The sequence below is a fragment of the Perissodus microlepis genome, chromosome 11 (genome assembly GCF_051167445.1).
Source record: "Perissodus microlepis isolate ML-2025 ecotype Zambia chromosome 11, ASM5116744v1, whole genome shotgun sequence".
In the NCBI taxonomy this organism is placed as follows: Eukaryota; Metazoa; Chordata; class Actinopteri; order Cichliformes; family Cichlidae; genus Perissodus; species Perissodus microlepis.
In genome coordinates, this window is record NC_140471.1 from 15668189 (window position 1) to 15695665 (window position 27477).

General features: G+C 39.5%; 1 protein-coding gene across 1 annotated transcript; it reads left to right on the forward strand.

Annotated features, from left to right (window-relative positions):
• The first annotated feature begins 18181 nt into the window (after positions 1-18181).
• On the forward strand, positions 18182-21011 carry eny2 (ENY2 transcription and export complex 2 subunit). The gene is made up of 5 exons (XM_084944924.1): positions 18182-18395; positions 18637-18717; positions 19145-19215; positions 20079-20153; positions 20349-21011. The coding sequence occupies exons 2-5, from the start codon at positions 18650-18652 to the stop codon at positions 20420-20422; spliced, it is 288 nt and encodes a 95-aa protein (XP_084801050.1). The 5' UTR covers positions 18182-18395; positions 18637-18649; the 3' UTR covers positions 20423-21011.
• The last annotated feature ends 6466 nt before the right edge of the window (positions 21012-27477 follow it).

Here is a 27477-nt window from a genome sequence, read left to right on the forward strand (position 1 = left end):
ATGGTACAAACTCTTGTTTTGATATCATCGTTTTCCAAGGCAGATGTTTTCTAATATGGGTATACACATTTAGTTGACAGCTCTGTCTTATTTTTCCCTCCCTTTTTTGTTAATAATGTACTTTTTGGGTTTCCCCCAGCTCCAAAGAACCAGTCAGCTGTGTGAGAGAACCTTTTATACAAGCAGGAAATGGAAGGATTCAACAAGCAGGGGACATGACATTAAGTTAACCTTAATGGGGTTTTTGTTTAGTTGACCTCATCTGTTTAGTAACTAATTTGGATCTTTTAACACTATTTTGGATTACATGGACAATGTTAATTATCTTTCATTCAATTAAAGTTAAAAAAAAAAAAAGCTTTTTATTGTACACATTTGTCCTTGTGCCTTACTGCTTGGTCTCTGACACCACTCATTTAATAAATACAAACATAAATAAATACATAAAATAGAATAAAATCAATCCCACTATTTTTGGTTTTGAAGAAATGTCTTTCACTGGATTTACTGATCAAACAGTTTTGTTTTGTTTTTGTTTACTTGAGTCATTTGTGTCTTTTAATTAAATACAGTGCACATTTAAAAAATTATGTGTTTTTTCAAAAACCTACTTTAAATATCAGGTGGTTCCAATCAATTGTGGTAAGCAACGTCTAAAAAATTAATAGTTTTTTACTCTAAAATGTTCAACAAAAAGCCATTAACCCTCTCAAGGCAGGCGTTGCAGATTTGCAACTGTTAAAAACTAACAACCTGATTTCCCCACATACATATTTTATGAGTTTTTTTTTACTCAGAAGTACCACTGCAGGTATTCTTTTGTGCATTAGCAACAAAAACTTAATTTGAGCCTGAGAGGATTAACTTAACCCACCAAAGCACAAATGACACAAATGATTCAAGTCAACTTAAATGTTTTTACAAGTTGTGTGGAACCACTTGACTTAAGTTTTTTTTTTAACACTTTAAAGCCTGAAGATCTGAATAATAGTGAGAAAATGCAAATTTTTGAAGTGTTTATTGAACCTTCTGATACATTAAAATAAAAATTTGCGAGTTTACATTTTTAAATAACAATTGCTACATCTGCCTTTTTTTTTAAAAAAAATGTATTGCTTAAAAATGTATGGTACAATTTTTTTTTTAGTTTTTTCGGTGGAATATACTGTTACATATTAACTGTACGAATGCATTGTTTTTAGGTAGCTATGCTGCCTGAAAACTCCATTCCCTTCAAATCTCAACTGCATCATCAGTTAATTAAGCTAGAGTAAATATTACTTTCTCTTATAAAACACAGTACTATTAGAAAAAAGTCTTTCTAAGGACACTGGTGATGGAGAAGGCAGAAGACCTTTATCAATCGGATCATGGTTGTGGGTTGAACAGCAAAATCAATTTTTAAAAAAGTAAATTATATTTTAATGTTCTGTGTCTTTTCCTAAACACTTTACTTTGAGCTTAGCAGAAAAGGAAATGAAATGTGAAATTAAATTCAAAAGGAAAAAAAATCTCGAAGGATAGTGCTGAGGGAATCCAGCTGCAGTTACACTAGGCTGCATTATAATGCAATGGTTGATGTTGTTGAAATGTGCTTCTCAAAGTCAGACCAAACTGTATGTTCACTGCAAAACGAACAATCAACATGAAGGAAAGGGCAGTTCCTTTCTTCATCAGTTGCTCGAAGCTCTAAATAATTAACAACAGTCAAAGCTTCTCCACAGTTTTCTGGGTTACCAAGGTGACAGGTAGCTTCCTGTCAAATGCATCTACTGTGAGATAGATGATCAGAGAAAGACAGATGGCAGGAAAGCATGAAAATGAACTGTAAACACATTTTTGAAATGTATTTGTATTTACTTTCAGAAATAAAATTCTTTGGAGACAGGGTTCTTTGGACATAATGTCCAAATGAAGCTGGTCAATAACATCTGTGATGCGGATCTGTAGCAGCTGTAGCAACGACTGTGTATCCTAAAATACTGACTCATTTATGATTGTTAGCTACTTATTCCCTGTCAACATTAAAGGATTTTTTTATTTGTTACTACAGCCAGAGGATGATCAACACGTCAGCGTGGATTCAGAAGTATTTGTATGAACGCATGATGACGCAAACCATCATAAAATGGCTGCTTTATAACACTGCTAGCATTCAAAATCTCTGCAGGGCATCTCTAATATTAAATTGTGTTAGATTTGTTCTCTGGGCCCATTATTCTAATGCAATAGTGCCGCAATTAAAATTTCTGTATTTCATTATGGCTGAACTCAAAATTTTAAAAAAACAAACAAACAAATTAATGACATTCTCTGTGCTGCTCTTGTAACCTGTTTCATTGCAGTTATAATGTTTTTTTGTTTTTTTTTTTAATGCTCCTTAAAGAGAAAAGCATACATACACAAGGTGGACAATCACTATAGCACACAATGAATGGCTTGCCACAGCTCAGTCCAGTTCACACAGGTCACAGAGCCACCTAAATTATTTAAGGAAAACAAGCAGTTCATACATCATTAAAATGCACTTGTCACACTAGTCAACAGTTTTTATTCCTTTTATTGAATGTATTCTGACAGAAACATGCACAAACTGCCTTTGTAGACAGAAGAAGAAGGACAAAAAAGAAGAAAGTCGATTGTGTCCAGAGGGACTGCAGGAACTCAGGCAGTAACATAAAAATATATATAAAAATACAAAGATAGTTGTGCATGGGGTGACAGTGAAATTAAAGCAATGGTTTTTACTTTACCTACTCTTCACTTTCTCTTTCTCTTTAATCTTCACTTTGTCATTTTCAAGTGTAAAACCTTCAGTCAGACCCCCCAAAAAAGTAGCTGGTGTCGCTGGGCAGATCCTCACAACCTGGAGGTTAATTCTAAGTGCAAAATAGAAATAATAAACCCAGTATCAATCTGACTGTGAGCAATGTAAGGTCATTATTATGTCCATTTTTCTTCCACTAACTAACCATTAATATTCAAGTGCAACAAAGTTATAACTGTGTTTACAAAATAAATATTTTTATTCATGTTTTAATTTCTATTTTTCTTAGAAACTACTGAAACCCAAAACATAAAAAAATATACATTTATGATGGCAGCTCACTCATTTGAATTGTATTGAAAACATAAAAAGGAGGTCTTTACCTGTGGTGCTATATAAATAGAATTAAACTCAATTGAACTGATAATGCAGAAATGAAGAAATTAAAAATGCAGAGGAAAATGAACACATGAACTATGCATAAATGAATTTAAAACATGAATGCATTCATACTACTTAGTAATTAATAAGAGGAACAACAAATACAGAAGCAAATAAATAACAGAAATATGACTTGCCACATTTGTCTTTGGGGGGGGGGGGTTCCTCCTTATTTTGCAGTAATGAACTGACTGTATCAACAAATTCTTTGGTTTGCTTTGGAGACTTTGGGTTTACACACTAAGTTGGACAAAAAAAGTAAATTTTTTGTCTTTTCCTAGGAAACATTTGGACATGTTATAGTATGAAAGACACAAGGGGAAATAATTACATTTTCTGTCACTGTTGCTGTTGTTCCATCACGTTAATCTCTCACAAAAAACACTTCTGTTGTGTTTATGAGATTTTGTTGTTGTTGTTTTTCTACTTTTATTTAAATTTTATTCAACTTTTGCCTTTTTTTATGTGCTTTTGCAGCATTTTTCTACTTGCTGATGTTCTTTTAAGTTACAGCGCATTTGACCTCTCAGGTCCACCATACATTCATTATCACACCAACCTTTAAAAAACATGGTTGTGTGGGAAAATGCCAGTATTTCAGTGGTTTGTAAAATACTCAGATCAGCCCATCTAGAACGAGAAATCATGGCATTTTCAAAGATACTTAAATCGCCTTTCTTTACCAGTCTGTTGATCATCATGAACTTCAGCAGGCTGGTTACTGACGGGTCTCTTTTGGACTCTTAACTAGAAAGTACAAATAGCCTTTTTCACATTTCAAGTGTTTGTTTTTATTATTTCTGGCTCTGCAGCTGCCTGCTGCTGCAGCCATTATGCTAATGACTGAATGTATAAATTCACTGAGATTTAGAAGTAGAAGGGGCTGCTTAATTAATATGAAAAGGTAAATTTTTTTAAAAGTATATAACATCCTTAAAGTGCAGCATAAAGTAGTGTTTGGTATTTCAGTCGTTTTAAAACACCTGTTTTTTCCCCCCCATAAAATGGAGAGTCGGAAGTAATGACTTCATCACGTAGCCTTCTTAACTCTGCTTTAGCTGTTTTGTTTGTCATTTCTTTTCGCATTGTTTTTAAATGCTGCTCTTAAGAGAATGTGTTAAAAGCTAGTCCATTAGAGTAAAAGAACAAAAGAGCAGAGCAATAATGATGTGTTGTGCACTGCAGTCTTGAGCTGAGGTAGCCTCTCTCCCTAAAATTCATTTTGTCTGTGTCCTGGTATGGTTTAGTGGTTTTTGCCTTTTACAACTCATACTTTAAAGAAATATAAAGCTGTATGCTATTCTGTCTATAGAGCTTTGGAAACGCTCCGGCGTATAGACAGAATTGATGAGGAAGGCCACGTTTCATTAACAGAAAGGAAATCAGGGCAGTGGTAGAAAATGAAATGAGCCATAACAGCTGTTTGTTTGTGACATTAAAACCAGTCTCTTCAGCTCTCATGGTGTAATAGGTCACTAAATGAAGATAAAGCGCGCGCTGGAAAAAGCTGGGGGAGGAGAATTATTAAGGGAGTACATTAACCTTTTCAGGGAATCCGAATAATGACAGATACTCACTGACCTCATTTCAGGGAGTGTACAATGCGCTGCACTGTACAACTTCCGGCACACCGCCATTTACAATCATACACTTGGCTGTAACTGTGGCAACCTGGTATACAGAGTAGTTAGACAGTTTTAAAGTGGCATGTTGTGGTTAAACGGGATGGTATTTGTGTATGGGTGCAGAGCTCAGTCTCTAAGCTTTGAGATAAGGAGGAGGAAATTTAGAAAATGTACTGACTGTAAAGGCTGTCTGCACTGGTGCTGTGATTAAATGTCATATTTCATACAGTTAAAAACATTAATCTCCTTTTTGCAAATTTCAGAAGGGGCACTGATTTGGGAAGCAATTACAATTACGTTTTCATCCACACATGGTGAAAAACCACGATGAAATGCAAAGCAGCAAGCTCACAGATGTCATCAGACTGGTCGAGCTGCCTAACTTAAAGTGAAGCGAGTCCTCTTTAATCAGACAATCACACTGTTTTGTTATGTTAAAGCAGCATGTAAGCCACTGTTTACTTTTTGGGCTGATTGTGTCCTGCCCTCCAAGTCAGAAACAGAGACTCGGGTTTGTTAAGAGGGTGTGCTAACCAAGATTACCTTTATCACAGTGAGCAGACACAAAAACTGTGTTCACACCAGTGTCAACTGTTATAATAATACCCAAATACTGCACGAAGTAGGCAAGAGCATTCAGCCAAAAATAAACAAATTCTAAAATAATAAACACAGCAAGTTAGAAACTCTTCAAGGGAAACTTTCAACTCCTTGGGACCTTAATAGTTTCTCTAGATTTCATGGTAACTCATCAAGTAGTTATTTTTAGAGATATTATTAATGATTTTTAAGAGAGAGATATTTTAATCTGAACCAAACTAAGCTCTAACGCCAGAGACTGGCAAAAAGGAGAAACAATACTTATTAAGTGTCTAATTAATAGATTGTAAAACAAATAAACTGCTGAATCAAAATGAGTAGATACTATACATACAGGACTGGGCCACCTACATATTATATCCTTAACTCTTTACTTTCTATGCTAGACTAATCAAATTATTAGGTGTGTTTTGTTGCATGATTTGATGTTGTAGACATCAAATAAAATGATGTGTCATCTTTTTGAAAGTCTTGATGCTTAAACTGTCGTGCTAATGGCATGGGTACTATCCAGTGCTGGGGTAGCAATGTTCTTACCCAGGTGTTTTTACCTGGTCTCTGTGCTAGTTTACTAAAAATTAGAAGACACTGATGGTGCACAAACTACTCTCATGTTCATAAAGCTGAAATGTAACAGCAAGGCAAAACACAAAAGATCTCAGTCTCATTTTTTATTTTTTTTATTTTAATAAATATGCCAGCTGAGTCGTGTAAAGTCTTAAAGGGCAGGTGTGTAGGAATGGATATGTATGAGCTAAATTGGAATGCAGTGTTCATAATGCTACGTAATAATAGGATTGCTTAATAAGAGCCCTTTGTGTTTACTTGGTAGATGTACAGATAAATCAAACACTGTCTGTAGGGACTTTTACATTTTAATGTTGACACGAAATCTGACCTATACCATAGACCCATCCTTCAGTCCATCCATCAATTTTCTTCTGGTATTCCAGTTCAAGGTCAGAGTTTTTCCCAAGCTGTCATAGGGTGAGAGGCAGCGTACATCCTGCACACGTCGCCCTATAGTCTCATCTAAATGATTAAAAACAGCAAAGGAGGTACATTTAATTGGTCTCAGCCTGTAGCTTTACTAGATGTCACTGAATTCTACACAGCAGTTGTTTAAAGTGATCAGAACGTTTTGGGTGAAGAAATGTAAAAGGCTTTTACAACACCAAGTTTGAGGGCACAGAATTCCAGGAGAAGACCAGGTTGTCTTTATATTTTTAATTCAGTCTGTTCCTTATGTTGGACATCAACCTTTTCAGTTTCAGGGTGAATACCACTGAACCCATGACCCAGCTCACAGAACAGCTCGGATATAGTATTTCAAGGAGAAGTGATTCTGAGCCCAATTCTGAAACTCACTCATGTAGAAATCTGACCTATACCAAGAAGAAGGAGGGAATTAGATAAGGCTGACTGCACTTTTTAAATCACTAGTTATTCTTTAAAACCTCTACACAGCTGTGATCTCTGATGACGTTACATTTCTATTTATAGTCACATGTCGCAAGTTTTAGTGAAACAGGTGGCGTGAATTAAGAACATAATTTTCACTTAGAGTTCCCTGCAGCTTTCATCGTTATTTCTGCTCTTATGCAATTAGCTGCGTAAACAATTTCCTCATTCAAGAGGCTGTGATTACCACAAATACAGTGAATAATCTTGTTTGGAAAGGAGAGTAGGAGCATTTTGATAAATATATAAGGGAGATGAGATTTTTATTGCAATAATGACATTTCTGTTTGCCAGGCATAATTTGAATATACTCGGTCTTTGCTGTGTCCTTCCATAAATCCACATCCAGGCATCCTAGACTTTAGCCTATCACATCAGATCTATTATGTCTGTCTCGAGGGAGATTTCCCAAATTTGTTACCAGCTACTGGCTAAAGATGGATATATTTCATGAAACTGTAATACTGCAGAAGAATATAGTAGACTGTTAAGACTGAAATTTTCATCATCCTTGACAAAACAAAGGTGGGATTGACATTTAATTATTGAAGGAAAAGTGTGGATTCCATGTGATGGACTGGCAATATATCCAGTGTGTAGCCTGCATCTTGATGCAGGGAAGCCATGTGCCCGGCCCCCCACAAGGCTAAGTCGGATTAGCTGTTAAGAAAATGATGGATGGCCACATGTAAAAAATGCTGACGCACTCTAAAGTAAAAAAGCAATGGGACTGATCCTTATTTTTCATCCTCACACACATAGTGGTGTCGAAACGCTGAAGCACATCAATATGCAGTGATGAATACTGAGTTGTGACAGCAAGTCCAAATACTTCAGCACTGCTCGTCCATCCCTGACACCATGATAACTGCTTCTGTCTCCCTGCAACAGTGATCATGACAAAACTGCTCTGTCAAAGCTCTGACTGCAGGTGATTGGTTTTTTTACTCACCAGAAACAACATGAAGCCACATATCTGTGTGTCTGCATACATGTGTGTGTTAGGCCATGACTCCTTGACTGTGTGTTATATTGAAAGGTGACGAATGTTTCTCACAAAGCGAACAATCTATTAAGTGCGGCCGCCCTTCTGGTTAATGAAGTCAGGGAGCTTCAGAGCACACAGGGCACTCTTCACCACCAACAAGAACAAACAGGAACGCCTGAGCGATCACATCACTGTGACTGCTACCCCCTCCCCCACCCCACCGTACCAGTTCACCAAATACAACTAAAACTCAGCACCACATCATTTCGAAGAAGCACCTGCGCCGCACGCTGGCAGTTCAGTCGCTTCCAGATACAGCTGCTCAGTATAAACTCAATTTAGGGTTTTCTGAGCTCATTAAGGAGGAGAAAATAAGTACACCTTTGCAACATGGGTCACACTTCAGGGAAATGATTGGAGAAGTGGAGTCCAAGATTTAAAAAAAATGACCTCCTGCCTTAATGCCCTGATCTGGAAATAATTACAAATGAGTTGAAGTTAGGTCTGTAGAGGCTATTAAGATTAATACATTTTAAAAAATGTGCATTAAGTGTAAGAAGTTGTGAGTTATTTCTTAATTTCTCTCAATATTTCTGTCTGACATATCAAAAATGAAAACAGGTGTTGGGCAGTAGCACATCGCAGAGCAATGTAATGACTTTTCCCAGTGCTGACTGGTCCAGGCAGGCTACGATGCGTCAAAGGTGTCCAGGTGTCCTGTTGTTTGCCATCTTACCAAACGATGAGATGCTTAACAAGGGTTCTTGTCTCCTGTCCATTGCACTGTTTATCGGTTACGCCCCCTGGCAGCTCCCCTTTGCAGCGCGGCTCAGCTGTAATTCACTTAGTGAAACTGGGCCTGGACTGCATGTGGTAATTTAACCATTGTCAACCTCAGCTCAGAGAAGAATCTAGTTTGGAAGAAAAAGAAGGGGTTCCATTTTAGGTCCAATTCTATTTTCTACTTACCTGCTCCCACATGGCAAAACCATCTGAGGGCACATGTCTTTCCCTGAAAATGCTTAGCTGCTTTCACAGGGATATGAGCATTTTCTTCCACTTCTAAACTGAAAATCAGAAATTTTCAGGACGAGTCTCACTGGTCTGCAGATGTGAAACCTGCTTGTAATTTCAAATACTGTTCGAAGTTTTAGAACCACTCCCACTTCCTTCAAAGAAGAGTTATCTCCAGAACAAAACAATGCCCTTGCATGGCAACTAAACAGAGTCAGTTATGCAGTTATAAAGTCCTTTTTTGACACAAATCAAAGGTCACACTTCTGTTAAAAAGCTTTTAATAGTTTGTGTTCATCATGTCCTGACTATCCTTCGCTGCCCATATGGAAAAGATATATATAAATCTTATAAAGTTTGTATCTGTCTTGTGTGAAACTTGTATGAAAAGCATACAAGAGTGAAAACAGATATAAGATCCCTTGAAAAATTATATAAATGAAACTTGTATGTTTTGGATACTTACTAAAACAATATATGAAAGTATTGAGAAAGTGGCCACTTTCATGAGTAAATCATGTAAGTTTTTACTATTTCTTTTCCATGTGGGTGGCTACCTTACTTTAGAATGAATTTACAAAATTTTCCACTTCACGCCTGGGTATGGCCCCAAACTATATAGCAGAAATTCTGACCCCATATAAGCCAGTTTAGCTTTAGATCCTCAGCCCTTCTGGCTGTTATAAAGTCAAGGGTTCAAGGGCCCTTTGTCACGGTTCTGGGTCATGTTGACCCAGCTTTCTGTTTCTCATGTTTTGGTGTTTTTCTAGATTATGATTTATGTTCTGATTGATCAGTGATACTGTTTTGATTATGATTATTATTCAGTAGGTTTTGGTCAGTGTCAAGTCTGTCTCTGTCTAGTCCGTGTCTTAGTAAAGTGTGTTTTGTTTCCTGTTTTACTTTGAAGGTTCTTGTTCCTGTCTGATGTCAGTGTTCCGGCTCCCTGTCTCGTTAGGTCTTATTCCTCCCAGCTGTGTTCCCCTTCTGTCTCTAATTCCTTGATGACTCCCTCACTGTATTTAAGCCCAGTGTGTTTTTGTGTCAGTGTCGTGTCGTTAACGTCTACTCACCCTCACGTTAACTGTGTGTTCTGTCTGCTAGCCTGCCTGTCTACTTAGTTTATTTCTGTATTCCCAGTTAAGTTTATGTTCCTTTTCTGTCCAGCAATAAAGCTGAGTGTTTTGAGTTTACATCTGCCTCCGAGTCCTGCATTTTGGGTCCTTTCTCCCTGCCTGCCTGCACACAGCCATGACACCCTTAGGCTTTGGGAACTTGAGGATACAAACCGTGACATATATTTTTAAGTGTTCCTTAAAATTCACTTTCATAGGGTTGCATTTATGTGATGTTTTGAGGAGCTTGGAAAGAAAAGCATCTGGACTTGTTTAAGTTGCTTGAAGACGTTTCACCTCTCATCCGAGAAGCTTCTTCAGTTCAAATGGTGGGGAGTCCCAGATTTAAGCCCTATGGGAGTGTCCCCCAAGAGGGATATGGACCCCTTAATGGTCACACAAGGTGTGAGCCAAGGTTTTTCACACCTTGTGTGACCATTAAGGGCTCGTGTTTGAAACACAATCAGGAACAACTAATAAAGAAATTGGGGAGATCATTAGCTAGATGGAAAGATTAGCCAAGTACTTATGGAGTTGTTGTTAAGTGCCTGATTTGTTCACTGCTCATTTTTAGAGGAACATCAAAACCATGTGGTTTTAGCATATAGGTTTTGTGTAAAAAGTAGCAGTCCTACTATATGAGATTGCATAAAATGAAAAAAAAATCCAGCAAAGTACATGCACCTCTAATTTTTGCGTACTTGAATATTTAAGGAAATGCATTTAGTTACATTCCAACACTTTTAATCAGTAAAAACATCAACATTCATGCCACAAAAGAAATAGCTGCTAAAAACCAGGATTTTAGAAGAGGATGCTGACTAAACATAAGCACCAGCACCGTATAGGCATAGAGCAATCTCTGATGTGATCAGTGGGCAGCACAGTGGAGGAGTGATTTACACCATCACCTCATAGCTCATCCCACGATCCAAAGACATGCATGGGATTAGGTTAATTAGGGATTTTAAACTGGCCATATGTGTGAATATGTTTGTACATGGGTGTCTGTCTGTCTCTATGTGTTAACTCTGCGATAGACTGGTGACCGCCTCACACCCTGTGACAGCTGGGATGGTTTTCTCATTTTGGCTAGCCAAAATGAACATGATTAGCCACTCTGGTGGAAATCATAAATTCAATAATCAGCACGATGAAGTGAGTTCTCAATAAAGTTGTGTTGATATCCTAAGTACCAAATTTATGTATCTTACCTAGCTTGTGGGTTTTCTTTTGCAACAGTGAGTTACTTTTGCAAAACTACAGAAGAAAACAGCTTATTTTGACAGACAGAAGTAGTGAAGGCCCTGGGAAATCACTGAGACGATTGAGCCCTGTCTCTCTCTAGACCTGACGCAGCACCAGCACAAACCCTCTTCTTTTGTTCTTTTGCATTAAAAAAACACTATTGGGATTTACTGAGGATGCATAGTAACAACACAGTTAAATTTTTGTGGTGGGCTTATTTAATATCGATTTGTACGTCTTTCAAGATGTCAAACCCTTGGGGAGGAAAATCACTGGTTAAACTACATAGCCCCCCACCGATTTAGGGCTGAAGATGCTGAAGTATCACAGCAGCAAAATTCACTAACATCTGCATACATGAACATACAGCATGGGCGAGAAACAAAAAAGTAAGATAGTGACAAGTCAGTGTGAGCCAAGGACCATGGGGTCATTTTAATTTCCTATGTCACTGGCGTCGGTTGGAAGGAACGCAAAGTCCTAACGCATGAAAAATGAAATCACTTGTTATCATTATGTGTTTAGTTGCCTGAGACTTAATAACTCGTTAACTGAACGTTGCAGTGCAGTTCTGGTCCACTTTAACCCCTGAGGAGAACATGAATCATGCAAGGTGATTAACTATGGCTTGGGTTACCAGTTTTGTGCTGATTGCAACTGTTACTAATTGCTGAAAACTGTGAGTCATCACTGTGTCATCACCGCACCTGTTTCAGGCTAAGTCACGTGTATTTCTGGTTTTCAGAGGGTTGTTTCAGGTAGTTTTGCTTATTTGAAGAGGTATGCTGGATTCAGATGAATAACAGGCATTTTTTAGAGAATGAAGTCGTTAGCTGTGTTCAGATTGTTCTGCAGAGTAAACCAAAGCCTCTATTTGGGTGTCTTTACTCAGTAACAGTACGCTCACACATATCTCCAGCATCTCAAATCAGCTTTCTCGTATTTTGTCTCTTTCACTTCTCTTATCAAACACTGACTCGTATCTTGTTGATCACATATCATACTAAAACGTGTGTCAAAATACAGATATTATTCTTACCCAGGCAGATATTAAACATATTACATTACTGTCTGATTCTTACAGTGCTGTCATGCAGGTTTAGTGAATGAAATTAAGAGTCTCACAGCAGTACTGATGCAGCTGGCTGTGTGGAAGATTCTTTTATTTGACTTTAATAAATACATGCAGCATCACACAACATGCAGAAACAGTAAGTACCTCTTTAAACTGATGCTGATGTGCATATTTAAGCATCTGGCACAGCTGCAACAGTTTATTAAAACTTTAATTGTGAAGTAACTATTTTTAAACATAACTTTATTTGGTCATGATTTGACAGAAATAATGTTCTTTATTCTTCTACACATTCAAGAAGGTTTATATAACTGAGCAGTTTGGATTGAAGTTGAAGCATTGTGGAAAAACCCTGAGCTTCATCTGAGCTGTCGGAATTCATCATGATTGTCGGAATGAAGAGTTTGCCGGATGTTGGGACAAATGGATAAGAGACATGCAAAAGCAAGAGCAATTATGGCAGTTAATCTGCAACTGACGTGCCACCATGGGTGCTGAAAAAACACAAGAGTCCACACACAGAACAGAGAAGATGACGTAAAAGAGACATTGGTGAGCAGAAGGAACATTAACCTGGAAATTTCTTTGATGCCTGTGCAGAAGAGTGACGAGGGGTACCGAACTGTAAGAGAGCTGTCATCTAGACTCTGCTGATGCTTGCTGTATGTCTTGGAAAATGTCTGAGAAGCAGATGGCAACAGGAAATGATCTCTCAGAAGTTAAACTTGGGTCACACCAGAGGTGATTCGGTGAGTGACGGGAACATCGGAGACACTTCTGGCATCACTGCAAACGTCGAAAGACATTTTTATGAGTTCATCATTAAATTGGTTGTTCTGACTCTCTTACTACAGTTGTTCCCCCAATGCCCTACTTTGCATTCCAAGCTAAAAGGATATCACAGAAAAAGACAGTCATGGTTCTCCTAGTCGAACTCAATATTCCACATTAGGGTGTAAACCTTAACATTTTGAACTTATTTTTACTGGGCAAATGCAGATGGTTTCCACCCCTTTATTTCCTGTTGCATCTCGCAGCCTCTCCTTACACCCAACACTGAATTGACTTCTTGCGGTGGTGCAGGGTTGTCAGCTAGAAGGCAAGGCAATATAAACAGCTAATTTATTTCTGCACGCACAATTTTAGAGTTCTAGGACAGAGTCACGGGGCTTATGACCAGTAGCAGAGCTCAGGGAAGTATCTTCAGCTTTTCATTTAAAGAATTATCCAGTTTTAATGCCTTCTCTCCTGTGTGTCTGTGTAGATTCAGTGACCCAGGTCATGATAGTCTTGAGAGCTTGATAAAAGAAGGCTAGTGGACTTTGTTAGGTTTGCGAAGACATTTCCCATCTTATCCAAGAGGCTTCTTCAGTTCTAAAAATGACAGAGAGTCCCAGGTATTTTCCCCCAGGGGGAGGAGTCATCCCATTTGGAAGTGGTTCTGAGGGTCATTGGCTAGCATAGCACCTAGTCATTGTGGATGACACTGGGATCTCACACACCCTTATGTAGCAGGTTTCCCAGAGAAACTCAGGAGACTTTTCTCCAAGCATGGCATCCCAGTGCCCCTATCAGCCACTTATAGTACAGTCTTGAGATCTCTTCCCAGCTGCCTCAACCCCCACTCACGTCTTGCCTCAGGTGGCCTCAATAGGTCACATAATAAGGTGGGGCAAGGTTTCACAGTGGTTTCACTTTTAACCCCCGGTGATTGTAATGACCCATGCTTTTTTTTCACACCTTGGTTCATGTGGTGACTCACATGATCAGTAGTGGGTCAGTGACCCTCAGGATGCAGCACGATCATCTAGCGGGAGTTCTAACAGCCAAGAAAATAATTATAGAATCACAATAAACTGAGCAAAGAACTATAAGTTCTTCAAAAAAGCCCAATACTGAACCACATCTTCTGACTTATGGTACCCAATTAAAAAAACAACAACTTTAAATCCCTGTAGGTCCTGTGCGTTGCTAGAAGCGAAGCACATCTCTTCAGCTACCTGTCCAGCTGCCCCAGGCTGCTCCAGCAGAGATGTGAGGAGGGAGAGAAGATAAAGAGTCTGAAAATCTCTGATTGGAAGGGAAAAAAAGTTATAACCAAGCTGTGGAGACTGGAGCTCTCCCCCTCTCAAGCTAAAGGCACATGTGCTTGTCTACAAACATAAACAGTAGTATGAACTCCTTATAGTGTCTTTGGGATGAAAAAAGGTCAACAGCAGCAATGAAACCCTCTCTATCTTTTCATTTTCTTTTCATCTCACTGACCAAATGTCAGCAGAGAAGAAGATAGTTAACCAAGGCACCCCACACAGACAGACAGACAGACAGACAGAGAGGTTTTCTCTGTCATGCAGTCCTGCATGCACACAGAAGACCATTACTCATCCCAAAGCAGGTACTGCATCAATCAGTCTGACATAAGGCAATGCAGGGGGAGGAATTTCCCACTCAAACAAGTAAGGGAGTCCTGCTAAATTCTCCCCTTAGACAGTTCTTGGTCAGAACTCAAAAGGCAGAGTCTCCCTCTGGGGCATAAGATTTCTACAGTCCTGCTCAGCCTTTGACATGATGTCCTGTAGCTACCCTGTCATTTTATTAAAAAGGTTTCCAGACTTCTCACACCGTCTATCCTGCAATGAGAGTCTATCAGTTGTGGCTGAGTGTGACTCCCCTAAATTTGAGGAAACAGCAGCAGCAGTTAAACTTATGCAAGCAACTGAGCAGAACTGGAGTGGTAGCTGTGGTACAGTCTTTTATAATCATAAAGGAAAGAAAAGTCTTTTTTTTTTTTTTTACATTTATCAGTTATTTTGAGGACATATCCTGACTAAAGTTCCAGCTTATTGACTGTGTAAGACAAGAACTGGTAACATCTTATCAGATTTGTGCAGTCTTCATTTGGCATGAATCATGGCCTTTGAATTTGCTTTATTTTCCTGTTTCTCCTCTCCCTCTTCATCCCCTGCCTTATTAAAAGACTTTGTATTCTACAAGTCTGTTTCATTAGCGTTGGAAAGTTGGATTTCTTCACTTATCTGTGCAAGGCATTTTGTGCCCTTAAAACTTCACTTTTACATTTCTTCTCAGCGGAGCTATATCTGCAGGCTTCTACTAACTTTTACATTAATAAAGCTAAATCCATTTATCATTCCTCTCTCATACAAAGAACTCTGGAGGTGGGAAGCACAGAAAAATGGCTGCAAAAGATTGAACTGCTTAGGAAAAGGAGCACTGCTTGTTGCAAATGAAGATGCTTTTCACTCCTGCATTAAAATGATTATCAAAAATATAGATAGATGCTTTTTTTTTAAAGTAGCTATGCATCAATGTGCCTGAAAGAACAACAGTTGTAAGTTTATTTGGCATTGCCACTTCTTCACAAAATGAACACAAAAATGCTTGTGCATCCTTTCTGCTACATAGTTATGTTGTTGTTGTTGTTTTAAGATTTAAATGTTGCTTAATGATGTAAAATGAGCAACAGAAGGGAACTTTAAATGATCAATTAGTGACGCCAAACAAGTGGAGATAATTACAGCTCCTCCTTTTGAGAAGCAGGGCTCCTTTGGTGGTGTCACATTTTTTAAGATCCGACGTATTCCAAGTTCAGGTTAATAAAAAAACAACAATGGAAGTCTGCAATATGTGAATGAGCAACCCTCAAACTGAGCAAACACTGACCAAAAAGTAAACGAGTGAATGTAACATATTAGGTCAGTCTGGAGAAGACACAGGCTGACCATTCAATGACTTCTTTCTTTCTTTTGTTTTGTTTTTTTTTTTTTTTACTACAATGCTGGAAATAAAAAATTATGTATGCCAATGAGGTTCACCAGAAGCTAGAGGTCTTTATGTGAGACAGAAAACTGAACATTTCTGCAGAAGTCTCTGGGGGAACCAAAAAAAAAAAGGTTTTCAAAGGCAATGCTTTTTTTTTTTTTCTTTTTTCTTTTTTTTTTACAAATTATGAGAAGAAAAGGCAACACTGGATGCCCAGACCTTTAAAAAAGTGTCATGTACCAGCCAAGTCACAGGTGGCTTTATTGGAATAGACAGATGCCCTATGTGCAAGTGTTCCGGGGGTATTTGGAGCACCACTTGTGCTCAGCAGAAAGAAAGAACTAGGTATTCATTTTCGTTTTCAACTCTCTGCATGAAAGCATTTTTCTAGGCCTCAGCATCTGAACTCTGATGTGTGCTCTCCAGGACACCAGTATTATTGCTTCCACGCCACTCCTGTGCAGCGCCAGCTTTGTTTCGCATTGTCATTTTACAGTGGCTGTTTCTGACTAACTCTCCAACTATTTTTTCCTTTTTTTCCCATTTTAATATTACTCTTCGTCTCGCAAAGTAGAAGCAGTTTAATGTGAAGCTCAAAAAACTCAATTTGGCTCTTATCAAACCTTCATCTAGTTTTCAGAGTCTCTCGGGTGTTATCAAAGATGTAACAGCAGGCACCTCCGCCTAAAGAGGCACCCTGCAAATCCTTACACCAACTCAATTTTTGCCTGCGAATATGTTCACTGTGGTATGTAATGAGTATATGAACAACATCAGACATGAATAAACAACCACCAGGCATCACTTACTGGGCTTCTGTGCACCATAAAAAAGCTGACGGGTGCAGCTGATCTGGAGAAGCCTCATTCATTTCGCATCAAGTCACATTATCGAGCCCAAACTGAGAACACTCAGGCTTTGCTTTTGTTTACTATCCAGACCCTCCATCATCTGCATGCACCATTTTCCCTTAGATACTTTTCATTACTTGTTAATATGAATTTGATTAAGAATTGTATTTTTAATTTGCCCTGCTTAACATTTGCTCGTAGCTTGATGCAGCTGTCATCTGTAATCTAAAATCTGAACACTTGCACTTAGTATTTAAGCTTTAATATTTTCTATATATTGTATATATAGAAAATATTGACTTTTTGTCTACTTTTTTAACTAATATGTATACACAAAACACACTGACATACAAAATAGTACTTGCAATGTTGAGTAGAGCCTATTTTGGAACTTTTGTTTACTACCATATCAGAACATATACAATGATAAAGATGTAGTGGGTTTTACAATTTCTGGATGTGTGATGTGACACGTGCAAACTCAGACCAGTAGTGTCTGAGTAGTGTGTGTGCTGTCTCTCACACACACATGAAAAAACAACTGACTGCAGAGCATTAAAGCTTCTTTCTTTCTTTCTTTCTTTGGCATCCAATTTGAGACTGCTTTCCAGCAACAGACCTCTTCTACAAGAGCTGTGCTGAAGAGGTGTTGTGGAAGAGTTAATGCTGCTCATAGAAACTAAATGAATAATACTTTATTTACCCCATCTCAAAATACCACTGATTGTGCTTGCTTCAAACAATATTTTTAACTGCATTTCCAATACAACTACGAACTACAGTCAACCAGCTATCATGTTTTTAAGATAAACAGATGCTTAACTAAATTCCTTAAACTTGTAAATTCTTTTAGTGCTATTTCTTAAATTTGTAAATTCTGTAACTTATTGTATTATTTACTTAGTTTAGTCTGTTAATGTTACTGTCTTGGAGCAACTGTAACCCACATAATTTCCTTCGGGAATAAAGTATTCTCATTCTGATTCTAATTAACCCATCCAAGTCATGTCTTGAAAAGCTGGTGACCAGGTCAAGCTAATAAAATGCATGTAAGGCACAGTATACAGCAGCAGGGACCAATAGCTGAGGAGCTCTAAAGGTCAAAGTGAGCTGCAGATTTCGATTAGAGTACATATCGTAATCAACACCGCCGCCGCGTGACCTATTAGAGTATTGCACTGCAGGGGCTGCGAAGCGTAGGAACCATTGAACGCAGCTGTGTTTCCTCTCGGAGTGTAATACGTGACGGTTAAATCCGCGAAGTAAAAACAACTTGTGATTCTTTTCGTGGATCTCTTGAGGAATCGGATATTTGTTACTTAAAGCACAGCTTGTTAGCGCCGTATAGCGCCATTTCTATTTTTGATGTAGCGTATGCTTACCGAATCTGTTAAAGACTGAGACCTCTGTCGTTCAACTTTCTCCGGAGTGTAAGTAAATGTTGACTTTTGACTTCGGTTGTGAAGCTCACATTTTTACTGACTTTAAAGACCTGGATGCTGGGAATGGGAACTAATGTGGTTTAAAGTACTTTAGTAACGTGGGTGTAACGTGGTAACGCGCGCGCGCGCACATTCACGTTCGGGTTACTGTTGTTAATGAACTAACATGGCTACATTAGCCCGATTTTCCTCTGGATCCACTACACGGTGTGTTCTTTGTTGTTCTTAGGAAATCAAAGATTATGAGTAGGGAGTCCAGAATGAGAGCAACAATAAACCAAAAGTTGACCGAGATGGGAGAAAGAGAGAGGTGAGTCGGTTATAGCTTTTCTTAATAATGATATATTCGTATTTGTTCACTGTAACTAGCTGAATCCATGCATGTGTGACTGTAAAGCTTCTATAAAGTACAAGCTCTGTCACGTTTCAGTAGTGCTCAGTGCATCAGTTGAGTTAAAGACATTACCAGCTATTGTAAAGCAAACATGTGGCTGCTACATGTTCACTAGGCACACATTTCATATAATAGTAAATACTCAACTCCGGTTGATGCTTCAAACTAGAAAGCATCTGCACTTATCACATCTTCATTTCAGTGGCATGCATCACTCTGAATAACATGTGTGTAAAGCTGACGGTGTTTATATGAAACAGTGGGATTTCCAGCCGTTATTCATAACTTCATAACATTAGGATATAAGGGTGCAGTGTGATATGTGCTTGCATCTTATGGACAGATTGAAAGAGATACTGAGGGCTAGGCTCACTGAGTGCGGATGGAAGGACCAGATGAAGGCTCACTGCAAAGGTAAAGAGAACAGTGCTGTTGTTATCATAAATATCACATCAATATGGTCAGGTTATAGGATTAAAAAAACAAAAACTGAACTTCAGGCGGTGTGATGTGGTTTTAAAGAGGCTGATATATTAACAAATGTAGATTACTGTATGAAAGTTGGAGCATATTTAAATATAGTTTTTCTGTAAATCTGACTGGTTAAACTATATTAATATGTAACCAGTGCCATGTCTACTATATTGACATTAAAGTGACCTTTAATGTCTGTTTTGAAGTTATTAAAGAAACCCTAAAATAACAGTGCCCAGCAGCATGTGATAATAAACTTGCTAAATGTCAGCATTAGAATAAACATTTTATACGTGAGGTGGAAGCACGTGGGGTCGCTGCACGACCCAGCCAAAGCCCAGGCTTCACTGTGCCCAGCCTTAATGATGCACAGTAGTGCATGCCCTGTCTTAACAATTTATCCTTCTTAGTTTGAAGCAGTTATGGATTATCGTATCAAAAGAAAAGACACATTAACTGCAATGAGATCATTGGATGTTGCCAATCTGCATGAAAACATCCATCGTTCATAAAACAATGTGAGGAAAAGTCGAAAGACTTGATGAGATAAGCACAGAAATGTGTTCCCCTAGGCGAGACTAGCACCCTTGTCCTGTTCATGCAAGGTGGTTCACGAAAAGAATGAAGCCAGTTGAAGACATGAAGACAGTTCACTCTTGGCATGCACATGGTTAGCTGCTGAAGCTAAAGTTTGACTGTAGAAACTCCTTTCATTAACTAGATGTTGGAAAGAAGCTTGCGGTTGTGTTTTGTTGTAGACTGATGTGAGACTGACTCATCTTTTGCTTTTGTTCAATATGCAGAAGTCATCAAAGAAAAGGGCTTGGAGCACGTGACTGTGGACGACCTGGTTGTAGAAATCACTCCCAAAGGCAGAGGTACTTCACTTTCTCTATTCAAATGAAACCGTGTGTAGTATAAGTATCAGTTCCTGTCTAGGCTCTCCTTTTCCCCGTATTGTTTATATAAGAAAACATAATAGTTTAGATGATCTAAATTGACAAGGTTGTGTTTGTGTGAGTTTAGACACAGAGATTGTTCACAGCCACTGATATTATTTTTTTGTCTTGCAGCCTTGGTGCCAGACAGCGTGAAGAAAGACCTTCTACACAGAATAAGAGGCTTCTTGGCTCAGCATGCCACATAATTTGGATTAATGTTTCATTACACCACTTGTCTATACTACCCTAATACAGATTTATATTTCTCATGAGTTTAATGCATTTCAGAGACAAATACCAGTCAGCCACAATATTAAAGCTACCTCCTTAATATTCTGCTTTGACAGCAGCCCACGGACACAGAACCTGCCTGTCTTGTCTGGCCCCAGGATGTTGTCAGTGCATGCTTTTAAATCCTGTGCGTTGTGGGATTTGGCCTCAGGATTGTCCCAGCTCATACCGAGGATGCTCTGTCAGATTGGCCGTTCTGTGCCTTGGAGTGGGGAGTAATGCTTGGTTTTCCATAATGTTTGGATGGCAACAAATGCATGCTGGGATTAAAGGGTTCCCATTAGAACATGGTAATGTCATATAATGAAGTAATCAATGTTATATACGTCTCCTGTGAGTGGTTCTAATGTTGTGGCTGATCACACAAAGTACTGACAGATCTAGTTGTTTCTACCAATCCTATGCCTCCCGTTATTACAGTTATGTAAATACACCTACCTTGCTTATGTAGTCATCCTTTGTACATGAGATGTGCTGTTTAAATAAAGGTTTTTCTTCTTTGAACTGGAGAAAATCATTTTTAGAACAAATTCCTTCAGATTGAAGCAGTTACTGTCCAGACTTGTTTTATGGGCACAAGGTGGAAACAGTTGCTGATATCATGATTCTATTTTCTATCATGATGATGTAAACCATGAAGAAAATCATATCCACTCACTTTGATAACTTTGATTTTAAAAATTTTTTAAATCGAATTCTTGCATATTATCATTCCAACATCCAATTTGCATCTATGCCAGTGGTAAATGTATAACGCAATTTATCCTACTACTTTTATGTTATTATTTTAATACACAAAACGTCTGATATTTCTATTTCAGGCTTCTTGTACAGTGGCGTAAGTAAGAAGGCTTATGTACAGGCCCATCTGAAAGTTTGCCAGTGAATATGTAAACGACTCCAAAATTGAGCTCTTTGGGATCAACTCAACTGGCCGTGTTTAGAGAAAGAGAAATGCTGATTATGATCCAAAGAACACCACAGCCAAGCACGGAGGTGGAAACATTATGTTTTTCTGTACAGGACAGCTTTACTGACTTGAGGGGCTCATGAACAGGGCCATGTACCATAAAATTCTGGACGAGAACCTTCTCTCAGCCAGAGCACTGAAGATGGGTTATTGCCGGGTCTTCTAGCAAAACATACCACCAAAATAACAAAGCAGTGGCTAAAGAAGAAGAACATTAGAGTTACAAAATGCAATAGCAAGTCTCCAGACCTATAGAAAATCTGAGGAGGGAGTTGAAGCTTTGAGTGGCCGAGCAGCAGACAAGAAACCTGAAGGATTCAGGGAGTTTCTGTAAAGAGGAGTGGAACAAAATCCCTCCTTAGACATGAAAACCTGGTGACCAACTACAAGAAACATCTTACCGCTGTGCTTACCATCATGAGTTTCTCCTTCAAGTATTAAATCATGTTTTGCTGGGCGATCAAATACTTATTTCACTCAGTGAGATGCAAATCAATTTCAAACTTTTATCTAATGTGTTATTTTCTATATTTTTGATTGATATTCTGTCCATCTCCATTAAAATTAAACTACCATAGAAATGAGAGTTTCTTTCTTTGTTCATGAGCAAACTTAACAAATTAAACAGGGGATCAAATAATGCTTTTCCCCACTGTACATTATAAATTAAATGTGACTGATAGAAGAACAATGTCTTTATGTACCAAATCATTTCCTGACTTAAAGCCCATTGTTAACTTCAAATACACCTGCTATGCAGAGTCAAAGCCTGTCAGCCAGGTCTTGGTAAAGTTGCAGATTGTTCCTCTCATGCCCATTTTAAGGTAGAAACAGGACATTTATCCAGATTTCTGTGTGAATGAACTAGATTTTGACTACATTTACATACGTTTATGGCCGAAACTAAGGTTTAAGTTTGGGTGGTACAACTGGTGACTGCTAGCCTAGCCTAGCACTCTTGTCTTCTACATGTAGGCACTTTATGAAGGAAATAAAATCAGTTTTTCAACCTATAAGATCACTGGACCTTCCAAAAAATTTGAGTTATGCTGCAAAAATAGTTTTGTGCTGTGAATTTCAGAAATCTTTTAACTTATATGGATGACTTTTGATGTCGAGATGCTACCCATATCCCCAAAGAAGGTCAGGAGTTCTGTTTAATTGTTCAATTGTTTTTATAGTTTTTTCCCTCTGATTTTTGATTGCATTTTATAAGAGTGAAAGAATGACTTTTTTGCCTTTGGTATTCTGTCTGTATCTACTCTGTAGACAGTTATGCGAGAACAAAATGATATGCATTCCTAGGACATGTGCTTTCCATTGTATTCCAGTGTAAATGAGGGCCCAATTGTATGTGCAGTGTGTAATCCTTGGTATCAACACAGCAGGCAGCTTCACACCTGGCCCTTCAAAGATGGAACCAGAACAAAAATGTGACAAATGAGAGAACAGCTTGAAAATAGTTGACGGGGGAAAGAAAAAAGTTATTTCCCACAGCCGCACGAATCACACCCAGCTGGTGCTGTGAATTAACATTGTCCTTTGATTAAATGGACTTGGATGCGAAGAAGAGCCATGATCCTGTAATGACAAGCCTGGTGCTGCTTTACTTCCCAAAATAACAAACTGTTCCCAGCAGAGGGGAGAGATCCTGGAAGGATGAACGGGGTGACCTTCTTCATGGAGGGGACATGTTTCCTTTACTAAAAACCTGGTTGTCAGGTCATTTCAAGGTCCTCGGAGGGTACCGGACAAAATGAACAAGTGTGCTCAAGTGTTTCAATGAGAGCTGGGGGGTGGGGGTATCCATAAAACATAAATTACCACAGTCTAAAAGAGAGCTCATTTCTGTTTTAGTTTAGATGTTGTCTTTGTTTTGTGGTTTTCCATCCACCGTATACTAAACCTTATCACGAGGGTTATTAAAATGCTTCTCTAGTTACACATGCACGACACCTAATTGGTTATGGATGCACTGTTGCACTGACATAGGCCATGAACTCCAAATGACCCGCCCCTAGTAGCACATTAGCGGGTGGAGAGTGACTCTGCGCTCGTCGCCCACGCAAGACAGAGAGTGTGTTTTCTTAGCCAAAGGACCTGCTGTGACATCAGCTCAGGTGACAACATGCTGATATACAGTGGTGCTGCAGAGGCCAAATGTAACGCACCCCTTCAACCCAGCACACACGCTCCTTTTTAATGGCCGGCATTAATCCCAATGTTATCAGCAGATCTCTCCGGGCCGTTGCATATACAGTAAAAGGGGGGTTAGATACACTGTGGCGCACTGCAGGCTGACACTGGACTGAATTGCCAATGATGCAATTTATTATCATATAGTTTTTTGTTTTTCAAATTTACATTCTCACTCTCTGTTCTCGGCTCAGGACCCAAACTGCTCTGCAGAGGAGCTGTACAGTAACCAGATGACTCTGCACATCAATAAAAAAAAGTTAAAGTTGTGAAAAAAAATGAGTGAAACATGATTTAACAACTACCTCTTCTCATTCACTGGTTCAGGTGGACGCATCTGTGGATATGGCAGAGATTTTTGCAGGTGCTGATGGTCAGAATGATTCGTGGCATCCTCCGAATGAGCCACAATCAGTCAGGCAACAACAAAGAGCAATCGCCAAGGTCAATATCAATCTGTGCGCTTGACATTTGAAAGGAGAAGACAAACGTGTTATAGGTCTGTGTGTGTGTGTGTTACCATGTGCAATTATGTGCATGAAGGTTAAGTGTGTGCAGATATGTTCACCACTCCCAGAATCAGACCGCTACAGCACGACAGCAGCTGTGTCAATAGGTGAAAGAGCCAAATGTGTAGCCCTGTATGCTGAGTCCCAGTGCTCGGCAGTGCTCGGCAGTACTCGGCAGTGCTCTCTAGCTCTCTCTCTCTCCAGTGAAATTGGCAACATTCAAAGACCATAAACACTTCTCATACTGTACAAACAGCTGAAGAAAAAGGCAGCTCAGGGTGGAAACATGTGGCAGAAATGTGCTTATATTATAAACACAATGTTGGGAAATGATGATGTTACAGTGCATCTCCTTATTTGGGATAACAGTGCACCTGCTTCAGTGGGGAACAGTTTAAGAAGTGCCCACGAAATCTTCCGTGCCAAGCAGTGTTCATAAATGACTCTCATGTTTACAACAGGACGTCTAACCTTTCTTACGTATACAACACAGCTATAGGACTCATGTATCTTTCACACTGTTTTTCTTAATGGAAAGGGCAAAGACAGTGCATAAAAGGCAAACGGTCAAAAAGGGTGTTTCAAAACCAAGAGAGAGAAAGGGAGAATGTGCACCTCCAAATTCTCAAGACCCGGTGTGCAGTTGGCCCTCTTTACTGTCAACACATGTGAATGCCACGCTCGATAAATTTCTCTTTGAATTCCCCCACTAGAATTTATGAGACGTGCAACATGGGGTTGCAACTCTTTTGAAGCCTACACACTTGCAGCGCTCGGTGCTGTCTGCATTCACGTTTCGAGCAAGCCCAGAGGAGCAGAAATACGGAGGCGCTGGCATGCAGCATCCTGCGGCGAGAAGGGTTTTAAATGTATTTACATTCTGTTGAGTCTCCTGGGAACTGCACTGCTACAAGCTAATGAGGCTGCAGAGCAAGTTTCTTTCTGTTATTCCTGGCATCAGTGCGCCAGTCACAGGCATACCACTCTCACCCACCTCCCCTCCCTTTTCCCTCTCAGTAGCCCAGTGCAAATAATAAATAAGAGGAAATACATCATCCCCCTTTTTCAGTCCCAGAGCCAGAGTGGGTCTGCCAAAGTTAACACAAAGCAATCGTAGGTAATGATCAGCAAATGTGTATAAAGTTTCATGGAGCTTGACTTCACATAATTCTTGTTTAGATCATATTGGCTGGCTGAAGCTCAACTGTGATGCTGGTGCAGTAGGAACCACACATTCAAACCCAAGCACACACACACAGAAGCAATCGCTCGCACGGTTTTCTCTCATCATGCTTGTTTGTGTGTGATGCTTCGAAGCAGCACTTCTGTTTTATAAGTCGCTGTAACTGATTTGATATGGTATAACGCTGTGGCATAGATTAGCTACCAGTCATAAAATTGCAGAATTTTAACAGAGGCTTTGTTATACGCTCATACACATTCATTCTGCGCATGTGTTGTCAGATTTTCCATTCATTTACACACGTTGGTGGCTCGCGTACAAAACATTTCATCATGGCTCAATTGATGAAAATTATTTGCTCATTGTAAGAAAAAGAAGAAAAAAGAAGGGGGAAGAAAAAAAACAGCTTTATTGAGTTGGTTTAGTGCTTTACCTACAGCACAGCCAGTGTGTAGAGGGAAAGCCGGGGGGTCTCTGTGCAACAACATGGAGGAAAGAAGCGAAACACAATCCAGACATTGTTTATCCTGTTTCTGATGTAAAGGCCACTTACTGTCGTGTCCAATGCCTAACCCTTAATTTGCTGCTCAAGCCTTTGAAGTGTGTGCATTTTTCTGTTTCCTGACACTACCTTTCCCCCTCTTGCGCTCTCTCTCTCTCTCTCTCTCTCTCTTGCTCTCGCACGCTCTCTCTCGCTCTCGCACGCTCTCTCTCCTCCAAGCCCCAGCAGTTGATATTGCAACAGGATAGGCCATGTTTCCATGTAGGGGCTCCTTTTAGCCCTGCTCTGATGATAGAAAACACAAGTGGGGCAGGAGGGGGAGAAAGAAAAAGAGTGCTGGGCGCGCAGATCCACAGAGAGGCCCCAGCCCCTGCCCCGGCCCAGACAACGCTGCAGGGGATTAGAGCACACCCTGGCAGCAGAATGGTTTCACTTAAGAATTTCAGTAATCACTTTTAGGAGTGTAATATATAGCTGACCTTCGGCAGTGCCACACGACCCCCCGCTCCCCCAGCCATTTGATCAAAGGAAGCGGCAGTGGCTGTGCAAACAGGCGCTATCAGTGGACTCCAATGGATTTACTGCCTGCTTCTTCTCTCTTGTCTCCCCTGAGTCGTGTGCTGATACAAGCCGAAACCCAGTTTCATCTTACAGAACCTATTTTTCTCCCAGCACTAATTTACGGGCCAGATCATGACTTAAGGGAACTTAAAGGAGGCAGAGGATGGAGGGAGGAAGGAGGGTGGCTCAGGAGGCCTCGGGGAAGGGGAGAGAGTGGATGTAGGAGCAGCTCGGGGCCCTTATCCATTGCCTGCTGGCTGGGCTGAGAAGAGTGGGGTTCTCATCATCATGGGAAAAGCCCAGTAGGGGTTCTCGTCTCAGCTGGAGCAACCAAACAGCATGGCTTGTGCACTGCAACAATAACTGCAAGCAAAAAGAAGCCAGAAGGCCAGCCCAGTAGGTTTTATATAGTGCCCTAAACCACAGGAGGCTCTGACAAAGAAATGAGAATAGAGGATGTGGGTATCATAGCAACTAATAATAATCTAGCACACCCAAAGTGTTAAGATGTTTTGGTTTTTTTTATCTGCAGCTTAGCCTTTCCTTATTTTTAATTAAACTCATGTACACCTTTCCTCTTAACATACCAGGGCACATTCTGGCATTTTAATGGGCTATTTTATTGCTACAAGATTTCCATCAATCATAAACAGGTAATTACTGCAAACATTCCTCGATAAGGAGCAGACTATCAGCGAACAATGTCAACATGTTGACCTTTACGCTTTTATAAGGAAATATCTTTCAGCTGGTTAAATCTCCAGCAATTTGTAATTTGTGACTCAAACGCGCCCCTTCGGTTTCATGCTCTTGTTAAAATGTTTCTCGGGGGCCTTTCTGGTTTCTGTTCATTTCAAAGCGGTTGTTTTTATTTTGACTCAGTTTAGCAGTGATTTATCTGGTCTCTTCGTTCCTATTTCGGCACGAACGCCGGTGTAAAGATGAAGCCGTGGTTTTTGCAGAGCAGCAAGTACCAATTGCGACCAGCTGAGGGAGCCGAAGAACAGATGACAGAGGGGGAAGTACAGTGAGCACTCTGTATGAGAAGA

Excerpts from the sequence above, each read along its gene's own strand:
- eny2 (XM_084944924.1), top strand. The coding sequence starts at position 18,650 with ATGAGTAGGGAGTCCAGAATGAGAGCAACAATAAACCAAAAGTTGACC. Across the intron at positions 18,718-19,144 it reads GAGATGGGAGAAAGAGAGAG|ATTGAAAGAGATACTGAGGG; the intron begins GTGAGTCGGTTA and ends TCTTATGGACAG. Across the intron at positions 20,154-20,348 it reads AATCACTCCCAAAGGCAGAG|CCTTGGTGCCAGACAGCGTG; the intron begins GTACTTCACTTT and ends TTTGTCTTGCAG.